Source organism: Zootoca vivipara, chromosome 9 (genome assembly GCF_963506605.1).
Source record: "Zootoca vivipara chromosome 9, rZooViv1.1, whole genome shotgun sequence".
Taxonomy (NCBI): domain Eukaryota; kingdom Metazoa; phylum Chordata; class Lepidosauria; order Squamata; family Lacertidae; genus Zootoca; species Zootoca vivipara.
Genome location: NC_083284.1, coordinates 38,101,421 through 38,121,646, shown reverse-complemented (window position 1 = coordinate 38,121,646; position 20,226 = coordinate 38,101,421). Strand labels below are relative to the sequence as shown.

The window sequence follows — 20,226 nt, the reverse complement described above, 5'->3', positions numbered from 1 at the left end:
GACTGGAAGCCAGCCTTTGTTCCCATGGCAACTTTTTGATGTTATGGTGCCTGGGTTACTAGCGGTGGGTTTCATTTAGTGTGTGTGCCAGAGGGGGTGGGCAGATTGGTAGCAATTGTAATGGGAATCTCACCTTCACTAACCTAGTTTAAGGTTTCCCAGTCATCTTTTCTCCCCAACCCCCTTAACGCAGATTGCGACTGTTTTAGTTAGAAAGCTTTTAGGTATATAAAACAACAGATAAATATTAAAGACGTTCCCCTTCATATACCTGTATTGTAATTTTGTGGCGTTTGCAGGAAGATGAATATTCCTGAGTGACTCTTAAACTACAATAGCAGGGCTTGCTGTGCTCTGAAATGAATGAGCACTTATATGGTGTAGTTCACATAAGAAAGGCTGCCTAAGTCCTTGCTTCAGCTTTACTACCCGGAGTCAACTGTAGTTGCTTTCACTGGCAGGAAATCCAGCTATACTTCCTGCTCACTACCAGTTCACTTTCTGAACACTCTGTGCTTGCAGTGAATTGTGAAGTTCACTCACACCTCTCAAGCATCCAGAGATGAAACACAAGCAAGTCAAGAGCCTCTACTAAAACCAGGCGGGGCTGTTTTCTATTGAGGCTGTATCCATGTGAATTGCTAGGTACTTCTGTAGTAACTTTTCAAGGCTGTGTGCATTACTTTTCTAATATCTGCACATGGTTTAAGAATGGGAATGTAGCATAGTATGTTTTTCTTTCTTTCTGGTGGGAGTTCATGTCTGGTGAATTCACCTCAGGCTGTCCAAGCATTTTGTTAGATCCTTTATGTCCTGCATCGCTCTTTGATGAACAGACATATCCTAGGAAGGGTGACCTTAGACACCGTTCTTATACTGTTTACACAAACAGTGAATGAAGATATCGCTCCATTCTAAAGGGTGGTCTGCACCCCTGTACCTTCCTGTAGAAACCACTGGAAATGCCACTTGTAAATGCTTGCCAGATAGAGAGTCCCAAATGTGGATGTTTCTTCAAATGATCAATAAGAGTGTCCCATGTTATGGCTATATATGCACTCTATAAGAATTAAAGTCAATTAAATAGATTTACATGCCTCAGGTGTGTGGTATAAAGTTTATAAATTAATCAGCAATTATTAACTAGGTCCTTCCATGGGTAAATGAATGTTTCTGCCTTATCTTATCATATAAGATCCTGAAGCTGAGGCTCCAATACCTCATGAGAAGAGAAGACTCCCTGGAAAAGACCCTGAATTTGGGAAAGATTGAGGGCACAAGGAGAAGGGGATGACAGAGGACAAGATGGTTGGACAGTGTTCTTGAAGCTATGAACATGAGTCTGACCAAACTGCGGGAGGCAGTGGAAGACAGGAGTGTCTGTTGTGCTCTGGTCCATGGGGTCAAGAAGAGTCGGACACGACTAAATGACTAAACAACAACAACAAATTTGTATTCAGCCTAACTGACACTAGTGCTGGAGCTATTTATGTGGCACTTGTTTTGTAAGTGAACCCAGTGAAGAAGAAGAAGAAGAAGAAAAGAAGAAGAAGAAGAAGAAGAAGAAGAAGAAGAAGAAGAAGAAGAAGAAGAAGAAGAAGAAGAAGAAGAAGAGCACTGTTGTGCCTTGCCATTGTTCTGTGCCAGTTTTCTCCAATCGGGTGCCCGCCAGATGTCTTGTCACACCTTCCATAAGCCCCAGCCACTATAGCCAACAGTCAGGTATGAAGGTGTTATAGTCCAAACCATCTGGAGGGCACCAGGGTACAGAAGGCACCATCTTTTTCTCTGCCTACTGTACATATTTCTGTAAAAGTAAAGGTAAAGGGACCCCTGACCATTAGGTCCAGTCGTGACCGACTCTGGGGTTGTGGCACTCATCTCGCGTTATTGGCCGATGGAGACAGCATACAGCTTCCAGGTCATGTGGCCAGCATGACAAAGCCACTTCTGGCGAACCAGAGCAGCACGCAGAAAGGCCGTTTACCTTCCCGCTGTAGTGGTACCTATTTATCTACTTGCACTTTGACGTGCTTTCGAACTGCTAGGTTGGCAGGAGCAGGGACCAAGCAACGGTAGCTCATCCCGTTGCGGGGATTCGAACCACCGACCTTCTGATCGGCAAGCCCTAGGATCTGTGGTCTAACCCACAGCACCACCCACGTACTACACGTTTCTGTATTGGCCTTCAAATAAATTCCCAGTATGGTTTTTAAAAATAGTAAGCTTTTTTAAGTATAATCATTAGATTAAGATAACTCCCTCTTTGACCTAGACCAGGGCAGTCCAACTTTTCATCCCAAGTGGGCTGCAAGAGTACAGTGGTACCTCGGTTTAAGTACACAATTGGTTCCAGAAGTCTCTACTTAACCTGAAGCGTACTTTCCCATTGAAAGTAATGGAAAGTTGATTAATTCATTCCAGACGGGTCCGCAGAGTACTCAACCTGAAGCGTACTTAACCCGAAGTATGAGTGTAATTGGTTCTGGAGATCTGTACTTAACCTGAAGCATACTTAACCTGAAGCAAACTTTCCCATTGAAAGTAATGGAAAGTGGATTAATCTGTTCCAGACGGGTCTGTGGAGTACTTAAACTGAAAGTACTCAAACCGAAGCGTACTTAAACCGAGGTATGACTGTACTTTGACACAGAACTCAGAGGCTGCACACTGCCTTGCTGTGTGGGGGTAGGGAGCAAGACCCATGTTTGATGCCCCTTGCCCTTGCGCTGCTTTCCCAAAGTGGTGTAAGTGAGTCACTGGGCTTTGGAAAGAAGGCACAAGGCTCTAGCAGGGTCCTAGAGCCTTCCCATCTTCCTCCTTAGAGAAAGCACTAACCAGCCTTGGGAAGGAGGAAGGAGAACTCTAGGACTCTGTCAGAAGACTCACTTCCTTACCAAAGCCCAGCACCTTGCTTACCCAGCTTTGGGAAGGGCTGCGAGGGGAGGAGGTGCCAGATGTTGCTGAGGGCCATGAAAAAAGGTCTCAAGGGCCACACATGGCCTTCGGGCTGTGTGTTGGACCACTCTGATCTAGACTAATCAAAGCCAAGATGATTAGGCTGTGGTTGAGTATAATTGCATTTTAATGCAGAAGTTGTAGAATTAGAACTGACTTTTGCACCTGGCCCCTCTCTAGTCCCTTGGTTCTTAATGCCTTGTCATAATGATGACAGAACTCTGCATTTCTCAGAATTTTTTGGACATGAATGGCTTTGATAGTGATCCCATAAGCTGTGTTTACTCTCTGAGACGGCACTATAGTACTCTCTTTCAGTACAACAGTACCCCGTTTTATCTGTGAGGAATGAATTTGCATTTTATGTGCATTCAACAGCTTACTTGAAGAGAACGTAGAATGAAGCCTAAAGAAGCGGCCTGATATCTGTTTGTGGCCAACTGCAATTACTAATGTAGCCTGAACTGCTGAAAGCACCTAGTCAATTTTATTGAGAGGCTACAGTGTGTCTGAGCACTTTACTGAACATCAGAGTAGCAGAGTTCAGGGTCATGGACGTGGGAGAGAAGAAATGTGGTAGTGGTGGAACTGTTATTTCAAGAGAGACTATGTAGTATACGTATATTGATCTGGAGGAGAGGAGACTGAGTTCCTCAAACAAAGCAGGTGAAGCTGCTTCAGCTCTAAGCAGAATATGTAAATTTTGATAAAGTATTCTGTTCACATGATCAGGGAATGAGTGAAAGGTGTAGTGAGAATGCACAGGCTGGTTTTCCCCATTGGATGCTCAATATGTGGTACCTAGGGGTGTGGCCAGCAGGTGTGCCAGTATCAAGGAGGTTTGACTAGCTCATGTAGGTATTTTTGCTACCTGTTTTCAGGCATTCAGTAGCTATGGATGTTAGGGCTTGTGCCTTCTGCCATTTTGTTTGCAGCCAAAACAGCTTTTGCAAAACCCATTCCCCTCTACTCAAGAACAATTTTTCTTTCTCTAAATATCCTGACTTTGGCCTACCCCATGTTCACCATCCAGGTAGGGTACCAAATGCATGATTACAGCTGTAAAATTAAGAAAAATCGAATTGGGGGGGAGGGTACTGTAGCTTTGTAGGAAAGTACATGCTTGCATGCAGAAAATCCCATGTTCAATCCATGGCATTTCCCATTTGAAGGATCAAGTTGTAGGCAATGTCAAAGGCCTCTTTCTCCAACTATAGAAAGCTGATGCCTGTCAGAGTTGAGAATAGTTAGGCTAGATGGACAACTTGTTTGATCTGGTATAAGGCAGCCTCCTGTGTTCTTATGTAACAAAAGAGGAGAAATAGAAGCCAAGAGGCAAGATGAGAAGCACTCATGATGAAGCACTTCTGGTTTGAAGAAGTTGTTTGAGAGAGGCTTGTGGTACATACCACTGCAGTGCCATTAATTTCTGCCTTCCAGATTAGAGTCTGAAGTCACTTAGCAGTTTGCCACACTGAACACGTTGCTTCAGGTTTTACAGAGAAGCAGGTATGTGTGTGATGTTCCTCTTGGCTAAATGTATTATAGATGCTTCCCATTGATGACTCATAAATAAGAAATCAGATTTTGAGCCTGAAAAGCTTAACCCTGCAGTTGAAATGCTTTATGATGCCTGCTCTGTGATGTCCCATGGAAATGGTATCCTGTCATCTATGATGTACACATCCTATGTTGTTTGGATAGGATAACTGCCTACTAGTTCAGATTATGTTTGAAATAGATGGGGCTTGTTAATTCATTAGGCTAGTCTGTGGCATTGAGCTATGGTATGGCTAGATCTAAGAACAAGCGGAAAGAATAGTTTTCTCAAGGAAGAGTAAGGATGGAAAGTTAGTAAGAAAAAGGAACATTGTTACAGAACTAGGTTATATACCATGACCTTACACTGTCCTCAGAAAACTGCATGGGGAGTTAAAAGTTCTGCCTGCCAAGTTGAATGTACATTTTCTGTTGTTGAATTATAAGAGGTTGAAGCATATTCAGGCTTGCAGGGCAAGACCTTGAATGACTACTGAATTTTGTCTGGGAGACTTAAAGGTCTCTGTATTACAGAATCCTAAAATGGTGAGGGCACATTTTAAACTGCTGGGTATTATATGATTTGGAAGGTTCTGTGGTACAGTAGTCACAAGTACAAGTCAAAATGTTCACTGTCTTAGATGTGTGATGTCTTAAGGAGCAAAGGTGAGAAAAGACAAGTGAATTGGTTGGTTGGGAGGACAGCAAACATTCAAGAGTATAAAAAAGAGTTGGGGCCAAAACCATTTCTGAGGGGACCGTACCCTTTTTTCAAGAATAGATGGATAATGAGAACTCAAAACTAATTCTAAATCAAACTGTGGGAAGTTTACATGTCACTATGCACAACTTCTCATCAGACCCTTTTATGTTTTCTCTTGGTAGATGAACCAGAAAAACAGAAAAATGTAGTAGGAAGCAGTATATATTACATAGAGATTCAATGAAAATTGTTGGTGACAAAACCGATGAATAACTGAATAGCCCATGAAAGAGTTGTGTCAAATCTAACGTTATTTCTTTTTTCCTTTCAAATGTAGCTAACAATTTAAGAGTGCAAATGTTCAACGTTGTATGTATTTCAAATTCTTTGCATTTACTTATTAGTAATTATATTAGAAAAGGTGTAGAGAGCTAGCTCATAATTACTCATTTGGGCTTAAATAAAATGCAGAAATTTTGGGACATGTTTGTTCAAGTTTGGTAGTTAGAACTTGAAAGCAAGCGTTCCAGACATGATTTATCAAAATTGTTTTAATTTCTTCTCATATATGTAGCATCTGGTTTGAGAAGGATAATAACTCATATAATCAGCTTTTAAAAATGATTATCTATTTTATTGATTTTTAAAAAAATGCAAAATCCATTCTTTTTAATTAAAATTCTGCAGAAATGTTACCAAAGCCAACTTTGAAAGCCAAAAATGGACTTATGGCAATATTTTGTCAAGGTCGGTACAGTATTTGTAAACTCTCAAGAATGCACACACTGAAGCTAAAATTCTCTGTAGCCTTCACTTCTTTCCTTCCAATTTTCTATTGTTTTTTTTTTGGTAGAGTCATTGGCCCACCATGGCTAAGCATCACTGAGCAAGGGTGAGAGTGCATGGAGTGAAAACTGTGGTCACTTTGCTCTTCCCCTGATCCAGCTGCACTATCCAGAGCTAAGCCATAGTTTGGCTTAGTGTTATGTCAAAACCCAGCCTCGTGCTTCATCTCCCTCTGGCAAACATTGAGTGATAAGCAAAGAACAAACCATGGCTGCAGCTTGTAGTATATTTGGAGCAAAGGAACTATGGTTTAGCTGGAGTGAGACGAACTATGGGCTTGCGGCTTAGCTTCAGGTGGCTCAGCAGCAGGACCAGGGGACTGCAAAGCAGCCACAGTTGTAACTCCATGCACTCACATGCTCACTTGTTCATGCTTCCCCTGTGACTCGTCTTAGTGTTATATACAAAGCAAGCCACTGTGTTGCTGGTTTATACATTTCTGGCTGCCATGTGGGAGGCCACTTCATATCACTTCATGAGAGAGTGATTACTGTGAAAAAAGTCTAATGTGAATTGGGCGCTATTCACTACAAGCCGAGTTGAGAGAAGAAAAAGATTTGAGAGAGAGGGAGTTTGACAGCCCATTTGGGAAATTATGATATTCTGTTCACTCAGTATCAAGAATGCTATTAAACTGGAGTGTATAAACTCTCTTCTTGTGTGGCCTATCACACACGATCTATCACATACCTCTCATTAATGGCTATTTGGATTAATGTGTCTGTGAAGTTTCTCATGTTTATTTCTCATTTTTCCTTGTCTCTTAATGTTGTTAGGTGTGCAGAGATTTTGCACAACCGACTTGAAAGTGCTATCACATCCTTGGTTTTTACATGGGTTGAGGAATAACAAAACCGGGGGGAGGGGAATGATGTAACCTTTGTTATATCTTTTATAAGACATCTGAAGGCAGCCCTGTTTTTAATATTTTAATATTTAATGCTGTATTGTTTTTACACTCGATTGGGAGCCACCCAGAGTGGCTGGGGAAACTCAGCCAGATGGGCAGTGTGGAGAGGATGTGGAACCACACTCTCCTGGCCCACCTCTGAGGTTGCATGCCTGACAGGTCCTGTCTTGACATTAATATATCGAGCATGGACACCTGCAAAGTGCAAGCCAGATAACTACATTCAGCTGAAGGTTTCTAGGTTTCTTCCTTGCAGATTTTCAGCATGCAGGCATTCTGGGGGCAGAAGCAATTGGGCATGCATTGGAGATGGAACCAAGACATGTGGGTGGCAACATCTGAAGGTGTTCCTGGCCCCTTGTGTGTGCTAAGCTACTCCCTCCTTAAGCCACTTGTGTAAGCCCCTGCATGCTCTTGCATTGCTCCCCTTCATTTGCTGGACACTTGCCATGCTTCCATTCATTTCAGTGGGGATTGTGCAGGAGAAGAGGGGAGATTGTGTCTCAAATCGTTAGGAGACATAGGAAGTTGTGTTCCCAGGCTTTTACTGTGAGAGGGGCAGCTCCAATGTAGTCCTGTCATTTGGCCTCATCTTTTTTGTTGTTGTTTTGTACCTCGTGGCATAAGAAGAGCACTATCAATTATTCTATTTAAAAAATTGTGTCATCTATGAAGAAGGCATTATGTCTTGGAACTGCTGGAAACCTTGGTCGTTACACCAAGCAAACAGAGCTTAGCTTACTCTCTTTAACAATACAGCTTGATTTTGTTCTGATATTGGGAAACTCTGTCCTCCAAATATCATAGAAATAAATTACTTGGGGACTGAGTGCTGGGAGAGTATTTTTGTTATTGTTATCAAGGTAAATGCTTCCATTGTGATATAAAGTGCCTCTGTCGGTTCTCCTTCAGTTGCCTTTGTCTGTAGTTTCATTTGACCTAGTAAATTCAGTGAGAGCAGAACTGCAGATTCGTTGCTGAAAAAAGTATGAAACCACATTTAATGCCACCCTGTACCAGGTTACAAATATAGGTCCAGATAAATTATAGCAGCAACCAGCCTTAGTGCTGTTATGCAGTGTTAGATATCACTTACTTGCACAACTACGGTATAATGTAAAATAACATTGCTCATCCATTCCTATACATTTGCAAGGGCTTCCTTGAATGTATAATAAATAAGCTATTGTCATCATCCAACAATTGCTAGACAGTGTTATGCTGTTATGTAATGAATGTATAAATATCGCAATGAGTAGGGCTAGTAAACCTCACAGATTAGCAGAGGCAAAACAGGAGGAGGAGCATTATTTCCAGTGTGGGATTAATGCACTGAATGCAGATTCATTTAAAAGGCAGTTTAGTTATATGCATGTAAGAGGCTCAGAGCCAATACAATCCTAGTTCCTAATCTGGTCTGAGCCACTGATATTTGTGACATGGCCTAGGATGAACTGCTTGACCTCTTCCTGGCTCAGCTGGTGCAGCCATAAACCAGTACAAAGGCAACTGCTTGTATTTAACCTACAAGAAAGGAATCAGGCTGGGATCTAATCACACAAGTAGCTCCGTGTGCCCAATGGGGCTTTGGGTTTAAAGTTTCTCGAAGAACAGCCACATGATAGATCACTTTTGCAACTGTGTAGGCTCTTAAAATTAGATTGGTTCCCAGACCCTATCACAGTGTGTTGTTGTTGTTGTTTTAAAAAAGCTCCACTGGGCATGCCCAAGCCCTCGTGTGCACCTGAAACAATTGTTTGGATCCCAGTTTAAATGGCATCCCTAAGTGCTTTTGTTAACTCTCACTTTCATAATGAATGTGAACTCCCACTCTCATAATGAATGTGAAGGTTACATAATTTTGAAGCTGGAGAATTTTTAGACTGCAGACTTCCACTTTCTAATGTCAAATTATCCTGACACCATAATATACCATTTATGTAGCTGTGCACAATTATGAAATAGTCTTTGTATAGCTGAATAAATTTGGAACTTGATCTAAAACTCTTCTGGGGATATTTTTACTTTGCATCATAAAAAGCTGACAGAGTTAAAATTAGTGAGCTTTTAAGGTTGTGGAATTTATGTTGTGTGCAAGGGGAAATAGGAAGACGTTAAGGTCACTGTTGAGCTCACCCTGGTTCAGGGGTTTGAGAGTTAGAAAGGGTTCCGGAAGCTGTGCCTCTCATTAAATCGGCATGCAGTACACAACACAGGCACTGCATTTTAAGCAGCATAATGTCAAAATCACACGTATAGTTTATAGCATTTTAATTATCACTCAAAGATTCGCCACTCTGCTCCTTCAGTTTAGACACATTAGCACTGTTCACAGGTTCTGTTTTCCTACTTTGAATGCCACCCTTCCGCAACTTATGGAATTCATGGTGGAGAAGTCATCTCCCCATTTTCCTACCGTACCTGGATGTTATCCATTACTGCCCTGCAACGGTAGTCAGTGACATGGTTTGATGGTGGTGGCAGTTTGTAACTCCCCATCTTTCTGCATTACCAGTGCTCCTGACTCCTTGTCTTTACCATCTCTCCCTCTCCTGAGCTGGTGGACTTCTTGGAGAAACTATTTTTCAACCATAGTACCAGTTTTTACACTGAAGGGCAAGGGAAGACCTCTGGGTCAATTTCTTTCTTTTTAAAAATACTACTGCTCTGTAGTATTGACCTTGAAGCCTTGATCTTCATTCATGTTCTTTTAAAGGAAAAAAATGTGATTATTTTTTTAGAAGAACTAGAAAATATAATAGCAGTTCTGGGTCTTAGAGGGAGCTACAGCAGAAGTCCCCCAAGTTAAGGCCCCTCCCAAGTGCTCCCAAGCTGTCTTCTCTTGCATCGGTCTCTTTTTGCCTAATGTCAGTCCTTGCCATCAAATAGTTGTCTTGTTTTCCAGTTCAGCTAGAGCCAAGCCATTCTACCATAGCTAAGAAAAGGAGGAGTAGCAATAGCTGGAGTTCTTGCCTGGAGTGTTTGTGTAAGAGCCCGGGTAAATGTGCACTGGACTTTTGGACAACTTTTTCCCCCACCACCAGAAGCTCCTGTTTTCTGTTCCCCAACTACAGGTGCTGCTAACATCTGCCCATCTTGCTTGCTATTAGGCTTGTCAGTTTTGTCCTGTGTAATTGCAGCTAAGCAGAGGAGCTGCTAAGGTGAAAGCATGGGGTCGAAGGCCTACCATGCCTTGCCATTGTGCAAGAACCCACAGTCCCCTCCGTCCCTTTTAAAAACCTAAAATAGCCGGATGTGCAATCATCCTTCCAACACTGGAGCACACACACGGCCTTTAAAAGGAAAAAGGGCATCTTTCTCTGTGGCCATCAATTGATTTAAAACCTTCATGCCAGCATACCGACAGCAGGAGAGAGTCTCAAAAGTGCTTTAAGTGGCATGTATGAATTCAGTCTCAGATATTGCTGCCAATTACAACCAGCCATTAGCTAGCAAGGGTAATGAGCAAGCCAGTTACCTGAAATGTGCTTGAAGCTCACTACCCCCCAGAGCTTTCTTTTGAAAATTGCTTCCCCTCCAACATGTAAGCTATACTTACATAGAGCAGCCGTAGAGTCTACCAAGGCAGGCAGAGGTTAGCAGGAGCAGAAGTACCTGGTGCTGAGAAAAGCCACAGAGCAGCGCCCATGCATATTTATCCCCTTCTACTGCAACTGCTTCTCCTCCTCCCTCTCCTTTTATCAGCTAAGAGCCCTGAGCTCCAGCTGTGCTAGGAAAATGGTCACTTCTACATCCTAACCTAGATTCCTCCCTTGAAGCTCTTTTGGCTTCAGCCCCCTTCTCTCTTTGCTAAGCAGCACTCCTTTCCCTTAGAGAACTGCCTTTCCCCCGTGCATTCCAGTTGCTATATCTAATGCTCGGCTAAAGGTAACAGACATGGATATAAAATTATCATATGATTCTGAATCTCCCATTTCTTGTGATCCCCATCCCCCAATGATCTCTAAATTAGCTCTGTAGCACATGAAATTCACTACACTCTACTGTGAGTTATGTCCATCAGCTGCTTGCTTGGTAGTTGTACCATTATGTCAAATCTTTGCAAAATATTTTCAGCACAATGGCAGAGATCCACATGGTAAGCAGGTTTAAATATTATGGCTGTTCAGGGACTTCTCACTGTAGATTGGCTGTTCTTAATAGCAGATCTGTGGGTGGTTGTTTTTAAATAACATGTGCACCAATTCTTAAACCCAAGTGGAAGATGTGTGGTCTTACATGATAATTGGTAGTGTACATTTGAGTCACAGCTGGCAGAATCATTCATGGAAGTTGGACTGTTCTTTTCTCTTTTTTTAAGCACACAACTGTCTTTTTGTAATAATACCAAGGTAGGTCACATCAATTCAGTACAATTCCAATAAAATTTAAAATAGAATAAAATAAATCACAATCCACAGTAGATCAGCCAGATACCAGCCAGGTCCACCTGCAAATGGCTAGATGAACAGACAGATATTCAGCAATTATATTGTACCAGTCTATCAGCATCTGCATTATGTGCCTAAACTTTTCAGGCACAATTTTAAAGCCAGTTAGTCCTATGAACTGCTATTTAGTTCATGGCTATTGGTTTTCGTACTTAAGGTCTGATTTGCATTGTGTAAATACATTTTGCTTTGCTTTGAAGATCAACGAAACTGAAATCTGACTTCAAATGCAAAACAGAAGTAAATTGAAAGCCCTTTCTCGCACAATGTTACCTATGGCAAACATAACATTTAAATGCTCATTTACTGTGCACAGCCTCTGTTGTATGTTACAGTTGCGTTCTAGGAACTTCTCCTCCTCCTCTCCCCAAGCACCCCCTGAATTTGTTCTTGTGTTTCCCCCAACCTTCCTGTGCAGATTTACGGAGGATGCAGAGGGCTCACAGGGAGAGGATGTTCCATTGTGAAATGGAAATCCTTGCACTAATGGAACTACTTTGTTCAATGCTTCTCTAGGTCTGGTTTCTAGACACTAACAGGAGCTGAGGGCTTCACACATACAGTAAGCAGCATTTAAACATGGCACCACATTGATGTGCATAATAATGAAATTAAATACTTCCTGTGGTTAAGGCAGGTCTTCTGGCTCTGAAATTAGGCTCTAGCCCCTGAGACCAGCCCCCCAAAATATGTTTATGGCCCAAGATTTACCCAGCAGAAGAAGATGAAATCTCACACATCCCCATTCATCAGTACTATGGCATCCTCAATGCAGTGGACTCTGGGAATGGCTGTCACAGCTATGGAGAGTAGAGAACTTAATTACAAGATAATGGGGCGTTACCAGGAAAAAGAACAGCAGGCAAATGACATTCATTTTACTTAGGGAAGGGCAGCCCCCCTGATGGGACCAGTATGTGAATTGAGTAGTGCTTACAGGAAGCTTTTAAGCAATTGCCCTCAGTTGTGGGGAGGCTGCTATACTATTGTTGGCTTGGATTGCTGAAAGTGTGAAGAAATCACTTGCCTGCTAGGGACGGAGGAGAAATTCAATTCAGTACACATTTAACACAGAATCCATCGAACTTGCAGTTTCCAAAATAATGTGTGAACCAAAATACATCTAACCTTCAAAATTTGCACACACCTACATTTTGCGGTGCTATTTGGAGCGGTATATGTGTATACGAAGACAGAAATATTCTAGTGGAATTTTTCGAGTCCCTACTTTTAAGGTTTTTAATCAGGCCACGACTAATTGACATACAGTACTTGAATAGATCTTAAACTTTTCAGTGCACTCATTTAAAGAACTACTCAGGTGTAAGTTACATTGAATTTAATGGGACTTACCCCCAGGCAAGTGAGTATAGTAATAATATAATAATAATAATTTATTATTTATACCCCGCCCATCTGGCTGGGTTTCCCCAGCCACTCTGGGCGGCTTCCAACAAAATATTAAAAAATACAATAAAACATCAGACATTAAAAAGTTCCCTAAACAAGGCTGCCTTCAGATGTAGTTTGGTTTGGCATTAATCTCAACATTTAATGCCTGTGCATTTGGTCTTCATAAAAAAACAGCATATGCTGTTTTTCTCTTAATGGATAGCCTACTGTAATAAGTGTAAATGCTTTCCTTGGTGATTTTGAGGAGATAAAGGGGGTAGATTCCAAGGAGGAGCTGGTTTTTTGTGATTGCAGTTTTTGTAAATTGTAAGTTTTCAAAACTATTTTAAAGTTGTATTTTAAATTGTTATAATCCACCCTTGGGCTTTAGGGTGAACGGCAGGTAATAAATTAAAATGATGATGAAGTTTGTGGAACTCATTCAATCTGACTGCACTTGGACATTTGATAAATCATGGTTCATCATGATGCGAATGAGCTCAGCATCCTGCCGTGCTGCACTGCTCTCCTGCTCTTTCTGTAGCTGTGAGGAGGAATCCAGACATTTTCACTTTTATTTTTGCTTAACCCATTTGTCATGTCAGCTGAACCCAATAATCTCTGATTGATCTTAACTACGGTTTAATTGAAGCAAGCCCACTTCAAACTGTGGCTTATGAATCTGACTTGTTTCAATAAACTATAGTTAAGATTAACCAAAAATTTACAGTTTAGATGCAACACTTATCATAAGCAAAGGTTTCTGATCTCACAGCAGCCTAAAGGAAGACTAGGTTTGTTCCCTTAATGATACTTTACTGTGACATTCGAAAACAGCCACTGAGTGTTTATGGGTGGTTTCCATATAACAAGTGAAATCTATCAACGCAAACAATGCCAATGTCAAGGGGTTTGTGGCTGGCTCCTTAAATTCATGACCATTGTAGTCATTGAACGCACATAACAATGAATTGGAGATTATTTGCGGCAAGTATGACTTGAATTGATCGAACTTGTTTTTTTTCCCTCCCTCATAGCTCCTCATTGAGAAGTGTATCGTCTGGATCCTCAAGACCTTCCAAAGTCTGTTTGGTGTGTGGAGATGAGGCATCTGGCTGCCATTATGGAGTAGTTACCTGTGGCAGCTGTAAAGTCTTTTTCAAAAGAGCCGTGGAAGGTAAATCCTCATGTGGGTTCTTCTTTTATATTCTTTCTTATATGATTATAAGGAATTTTCATTGCATGCTCCACAATGCCTTTAACCTGAAGAACTATCATCCTTAAAATGATTCAAAAGATGCATGCACCATCAGCTTTATCTACAAAACACCTGGTCGCAGTCTGCTGTATGCCTCCAAGCTTTAATTCACATTTCCATAACTTTATTTTAAACCCTGATTTGTTTCATCTGCTAGAAGAAGTAAAGAATTTTTCTGTAGCCACAAATAAACATGTCCAAACCTTTCATAAGCTGGAGGGGGATTCTGGGTAGAGTCAGGCAGATGATGCAGCCAACTGTTCTTCAGAAATCCATAAATAATAACAAATGTAGCTTAAAGCTAATTTATGCATGATAGTTATACAATCATGAACCCACCCTTTTAAGATTGATAAGCATTTGCGTTCTCCTTCTAAAAAAGAAATGTTTAGGCCTGGGGAGGAATCTACTTTTCATTTAGAAGCATGGGATTCAAGTGCCTGAAAATAAAGTGATTTGTTTTTTAAGAAGGCATTTCAAGAACACATACTTGCCTCTAGTTCTCACTCTGAAAACAATCGTTTGGACTCTTATGTATCCCCTACTCTTTTTCACTCATTTGCTCTAGCTCCCTTTGACAGTCCTGTCCTTTTATCCTGGCAATTTCTCTCCACCTTCTGTCTTGTTCTTAATCTTAGTTAACACCTGTTCCCTTTTGTAGTGTTGTGTCCTGCTCTATATTGGACTGTTCATGCCATTCAGGTGTACCTATCAGTATAAAGGTTTAAAGGTGAAGGGCTGGAAATTGAACAATTCAGCAAAACAGAGAGTTTTTTGGGTAGCTAATTTTCATTATTATGGACTTGAATTCTGTGCCTCTGCCTTCCTATTAAGAAGCAAGTTCCACTGAATGTAATGGGACTCACTTAAAGTAAGTGTGCCTGGGGTTATTATCTTAGGGTGTTTAATGATGACACACTGTTGAAAAGTTCAGTATTATAAAGTTCATTGGAATATCCAAATTTATTGAGTGGGAAAACTCACTACTAGATGATGTGAGACAGCATATTCTATTCTACTAGGTGTTTCTTATGTGGATAAAATGAGAAAGAGAAGCAGACTGCTGCTTTGAGTAACAGGCACATTGTCCTCCTAACCTCCAACTCTGCCTCTGAATGTATCTTTGGCTCAATGTAGATGCCAAGCTTAACTATAGTTTGGCAGGATGTCTGAATTGCAGTTGGCTAGAAGAATGGAAGAATCTGATTTGGGTTTGCAAGCAAGGGCAGTGTTAGCTATGGACTGGTGTGATGTCTGAATTGACAAGTCATATTTACGGCCATCGCTCTGCAGTGACTGCTGCACGTGGAAACAGGAGTGAATTTATGAAGCTAAACATTGAGATAATGAAATGTGAAAGAGGCTGTCTGATGTATATTTGGAAGCTCATACTGTGGTTTGAGTTCTAGAATTATGGTTAGAGACGCAAACCATGGTTTGGGGTGATGTCTGAGGGTTGAATTTGTCTTTACAGTATATGCATGCATGCATATTTCTTTCCTTGAGCTTATTGGTATAGGGGCCATGAGGCAGATTGGACCAAGAGTCCATCTTGTATTCAAAACTTTTGCAATTACTTGTCATGTTTGTTTTGCTACCTTTGGAATTGACAATTAATTAATTTAAGCATCCCAGCAAAAAAAAATGAAAAAAAGGGGAAATAGAGCTTACCGGTAATCTTAACAAAAATATTAAATTCACAGAATCTCAGATTCCTTCCCCCCACTCATTTGCCAGCAGATATTCACCCACAGTTTCAAAGTGATTCTGCATCCTGTAGTGGCTAGAGAGACATACGGTAGCAATGTATACAAGGGTGACTAGACTACTGCTTTTCAGAAATTTTCCTCTATGTCTTTTACCTTGGCATTATTGACTGTTTCTAGCTTCTAGAGTTTAAACTTACTTTTCTTAGGAAAAAGTACAGCAGACCCACACTTGTGCCCATTCAGGTTTTAGGTGCTTGGCAAAATAAATAAATTAATTAAAAACGAGGCAGAATAAGAGGGTGTCTATTGGGGGGAGAGACTTTGGCAACCCCACCTGCTATTGCACCCAGTGTGTTTTGACGATACATGAGTTTGGCTGTCCCTGGAATGTAAGTTGTGGGTCTGCTCCATGTAGCAGTAGTCTGATATTGTCTCCTCCAACTCTAGCTTCCCTCCTCCTCTAATGAGATTTTAGCCACATTCAATTATTGTGCTAAAGATGCAGCAGGAGAAGAGAGTCATGATTGCTTGTGCCCACCTGTTGACTCTACCTTTCTCCCCTAGTTATTCCTTTTACCAACAAAATTTAGATTGTAAGTTCTTCAAGACAGAATCTGTATAGTTTGCTTACATTACTCTGCAAGGTGACATGTAGGACGGTAATGCTATATACATAATAAAGTTGCCAAAGAGCGTTTATGAGAGATATTAATTAAAGGCAACACATTTTACAATGGATCATTTACGAGTTGTTAGTGATGAAGTGTTCAGTTGTTGCTCTTCACTTGTTGCTGCAGACTTGTTTGAACTACATAGCAGCAGCACAGTGAAACTGAAAGCTTGGAAGGCGTTAGGTGCATAGTACAGATGGAATAAGCTTAGTCTGTTGCCTGATTAAAGCCCTTCATTTTAAAAAGGGGCAAGGAGTGAGTTACCAATTTAGCTGATTCAGTGGCACAGATAGCTACAAACAGAAGCTGCTTGGGATGGTGGTGGATATTTTTTTTTTAACGACATCAATTTTTCTACTCAAAATCAGAAAATACTATCTTGTGTTTTGTTTTCGAGGATTACTGGTGTTCATTAGCTAGACGAGGTGATGCAGCACTAGCATAGACTTGGTGTCTGGAGTGGGATGGGGGTTGAAGTTGCCTATTAGAATTCTCTATCTCTCACTAGGTTTTCTATCTGGGTGAGCACTTGTTTGGAGTGTCCCTCCCCTCCCATGTGGACTATTGGGGCACATTAGAGATCCTGTATCACCCATCTCTGCACTCTCCCTCTGCCTGATCTGATAGTGGTGATCTCAGACAGGAGGAGGAGGAACCTCCAGGATGGATGTTCTGGGAGACTTCAACATCCATGTTAAGGCTTACTTGTCAGAGGTAGTTCAGGATTGTCATGGCAGCAATAAGGTCACAGGGCTGTCTCCAGTTGTCAGTGGCCCAACATGTGCTAAAGGTCATGCTATGGTAAAGGAATGAGAGTGATTTTTTTCTTCTCTCCTTTCATGGCCAAATCATTTTCGAATGAGATTTAGGCATGCCGTGTCTTCCTCTCTCTGCATGGGTGAGAGAACAATCCACTCTCAGGTTGATGGGTCCTAAAGAGAGTTATGAGAGCCCTTGTAGTATTTCCATTAGCATGGCTGGTGGTCCTGTGAAAGCCCTGGTTGCTTTGTGGAATGTGGAAATGACTCAGTTGATGTAATTGCTCCTAAGCTCCCTTTTGGTGCTGCTGGTTTGGCCCCTTGGTTTACAGGCAGATATGTGTGATGTATGAGAACAGACAGTGATGGGAATGCAAGTCAGAAGTGGATCCAGCAAAACACAATGAAGAGCTCATCTCAGAGTCTTCTGCGACTTTATTTGCTAAGCACTTGGAAATTTGCATCCTTAATGATTTGGATGCCACTTCATTGCAATTAAATGGGTCTCTAGTGAACTGGGATTAATTTCAGTTATTGAGGCCTAGGGACATAAACAAGGTGCTTGGAAGAGTACAGCGTGCCATCTTTTTGCTTGACCGTTGCTGCTTCTGGCTCATAATATTGAGCAGGAAGTAATAAATACCTGCTTGCTAGAAGGTGAGTTCTGAACCACCTTAAAAGGGCTATTCCAGCTCTCAGCCAAATGTCCAACGTAATATTTTTGGAAAGTGCTCAAGTGGGTGGTTGTTGTGCAAGACTTGGATGGCACTGATTATCTAGATCCATTTCAGTGTACTTACAGGGTTGAACTTTGCACTGAAAAGGCTATTTGCAGATAAACAGTGATTTATACACTAATAGTTACCTTGGCTGTGAACATGGATAACTGGGAAGGCTATTTGAAGGATTGGCCAGAGCAGTCTGGGATCTCTATTATTAGAAAACCGTAAGTCTTGGTGGAAAATAATGCAGGGTCCTATTGTTCCCCTCTTGCTCTATCCCCCCCCCCAGCATCTTCATTAGTATACAGTATGTGGGTGAGCCTCAAAACTCTGGGTGTCATTAGGTATCTTAGGCTGGAATGGGAGTCTTCTTCTTGATCTTTGTGCATTTTCTTTCTCTTTTTCCTTTTTTTTCATATCTGGGACCAATGGATTGCAATCTTTGTCTGTGCATTTGGAATGAACATAATCTTTAAAAAGGAAAGGCAACTTTATTAATCTCTGTGTCTGGGAGTTTCACATTTTTCCTAAATGTAATTTGATACCTGAAGCCAAGAACTCAATCATTCATTCTCTGCCACATGGATCCAGAAATAAGACACTTCTCTTAGCCTGTGCACCGCATAATGCATGCAAATGCTATGCTTAACAATGCTAGCTGAAATTGTGAAAGTGATAGGTGCTTATTTGCTCTGATATTGTGTCATTATAATGATATACTATTGGGAGAAATTAATAACAGCACTCATTGTTTAGTATGCACTAGCACGTAAAATCAAAAACTAATGAAAGCCAACACTGTTGGAAAGTAATAATCTTAGACTTGCCATCATAAAACAGAATAGCCTAGCAGTGAGGAGAAATTTCTGCAGAATCAAACATAAAATGCCAAATGGAAAGATGGGAACTTTACAGGCTTTGGGAATTGGGACGGATATCTCATATTTGTTTTCCCACTGGGTCACCTTGTCGGTACTTGTGTGCTATTCAGTTTGAAACATAAGAGGAAGCCATTTTACAATAATATGCCTTTACACTGATTTGTTGTTGTTGTTTAGTCGTTTAGTCGTGTCCGACTCTTCGTGACCCCATGGACCATAGCACGCCAGGCACTCCTGTCTTGCACTGCCTCCCGCAGTTTGGTCAAACTCATGTTCGTAGCTTCGAGAACACTGCCCAACCATCTTGTCCTCTGTCGTCCCCTTCTCCTAGTGCCCTCAATCTTTCCCAACATCAGGGTCTTTTCCAAGGATTCTTCTCTTCTCATGAGGTGGCCAAAGTATTGGAGCCTCAGTTTCACGATCTGTCCTTCAAGGGAGCACTCAGGGCTTTACACTGATTACAGGCACACAAATGTCTCTATCCCCAATGAGAGTGTGACATTTAGTCTTGATTTATTAGAACCAATTGAAATGTGGTTTATTGCTTGGTCACTGCTTTACTCTTTCACAATTAATTTGTTGAGGACACAGCATCCCCTAGTTTGGAGAATGGTAAAACCTTGCAAGTTAGAAATGTGAAGGAAGGGGTGGGCGTGGCTAGTTTGAAAGCTCAATGGCGGCATAATTCTGTGTCTCCAAAATCTAAGCAAAGTGGATCCTATTGACATCTAATCAATCATTTAATATAGCCTCAGCAAGGAGATGATTCAAGGAATACATAAACCAAAAAGCAAACCTGCAAGGTTAGTTAGAGGGAGCTTTATCTGAGGCTTCACAGGAGACCTCAGACACTGACATGGCTAAAAGTAGCATGAAAGTCCCCAAAGGCAGCCAAGTAGCTGCTACAATGGAGGAGGCCAGAGACGCAGGTGTGTACATTAATAAAATAAGGCAAGCCCTAGCCTTGGACTGGAGAGCAGCCCTAGCTCCACTTGAGAAGAAATTCGATTTGCTATCTGACCAACTGCCAGGTATTTCTAAAACTGCAAATTATGCACACAGTCTTGCTCTAACCACCCAATCTGAGATCCAGCTCTTACAAATGGTGACTGAATATTTAGCTGTAAAGCTGAAGGAACAATCAGACAGGGACAGGAAGAGAAATGTGAAGGAACAACTGATGCTGGAAATGAACTTTTAAATGTTGCAGGATGTAGAACACATATTTGGTGCAGTTTGGGAGCCTGCCAAAACATATTGCTCCTGCAGTATGGTGGCAAGGCATTTGTACAGCATAACATTTGACCCAATATCTGGCTTAGTTCCTGGTGATCATACGTAGAGCCATATCTTTTCTCTGGCTTTCTGGAGGGCTGTAGGCAACACAATAACTGGGACAACAAACGGAGAGCATTTGGTGGGCAGTTT

General features: G+C 41.4%; 1 protein-coding gene across 7 annotated transcripts in view; it reads left to right on the top strand.

The window, feature by feature from the left end:
- NR3C2 (nuclear receptor subfamily 3 group C member 2) overlaps window positions 1-20,226 on the top strand; it is a 140,651-nt gene that overhangs the window by 68,928 nt on the left and 51,497 nt on the right. For 5 of the 7 annotated variants that reach the window (XM_035114100.2, XM_060278641.1, XM_035114104.2 and 2 more), the window contains one exon: window positions 13,837-13,988. In XM_035114100.2, coding sequence (XP_034969991.1) covers window positions 13,837-13,988 — 152 coding nt within the window. The remainder of the gene's footprint in view (window positions 1-13,836; window positions 13,989-20,226) is intronic. The other 2 variants (XM_060278642.1, XM_060278643.1) reach the window with 1 other exon arrangement.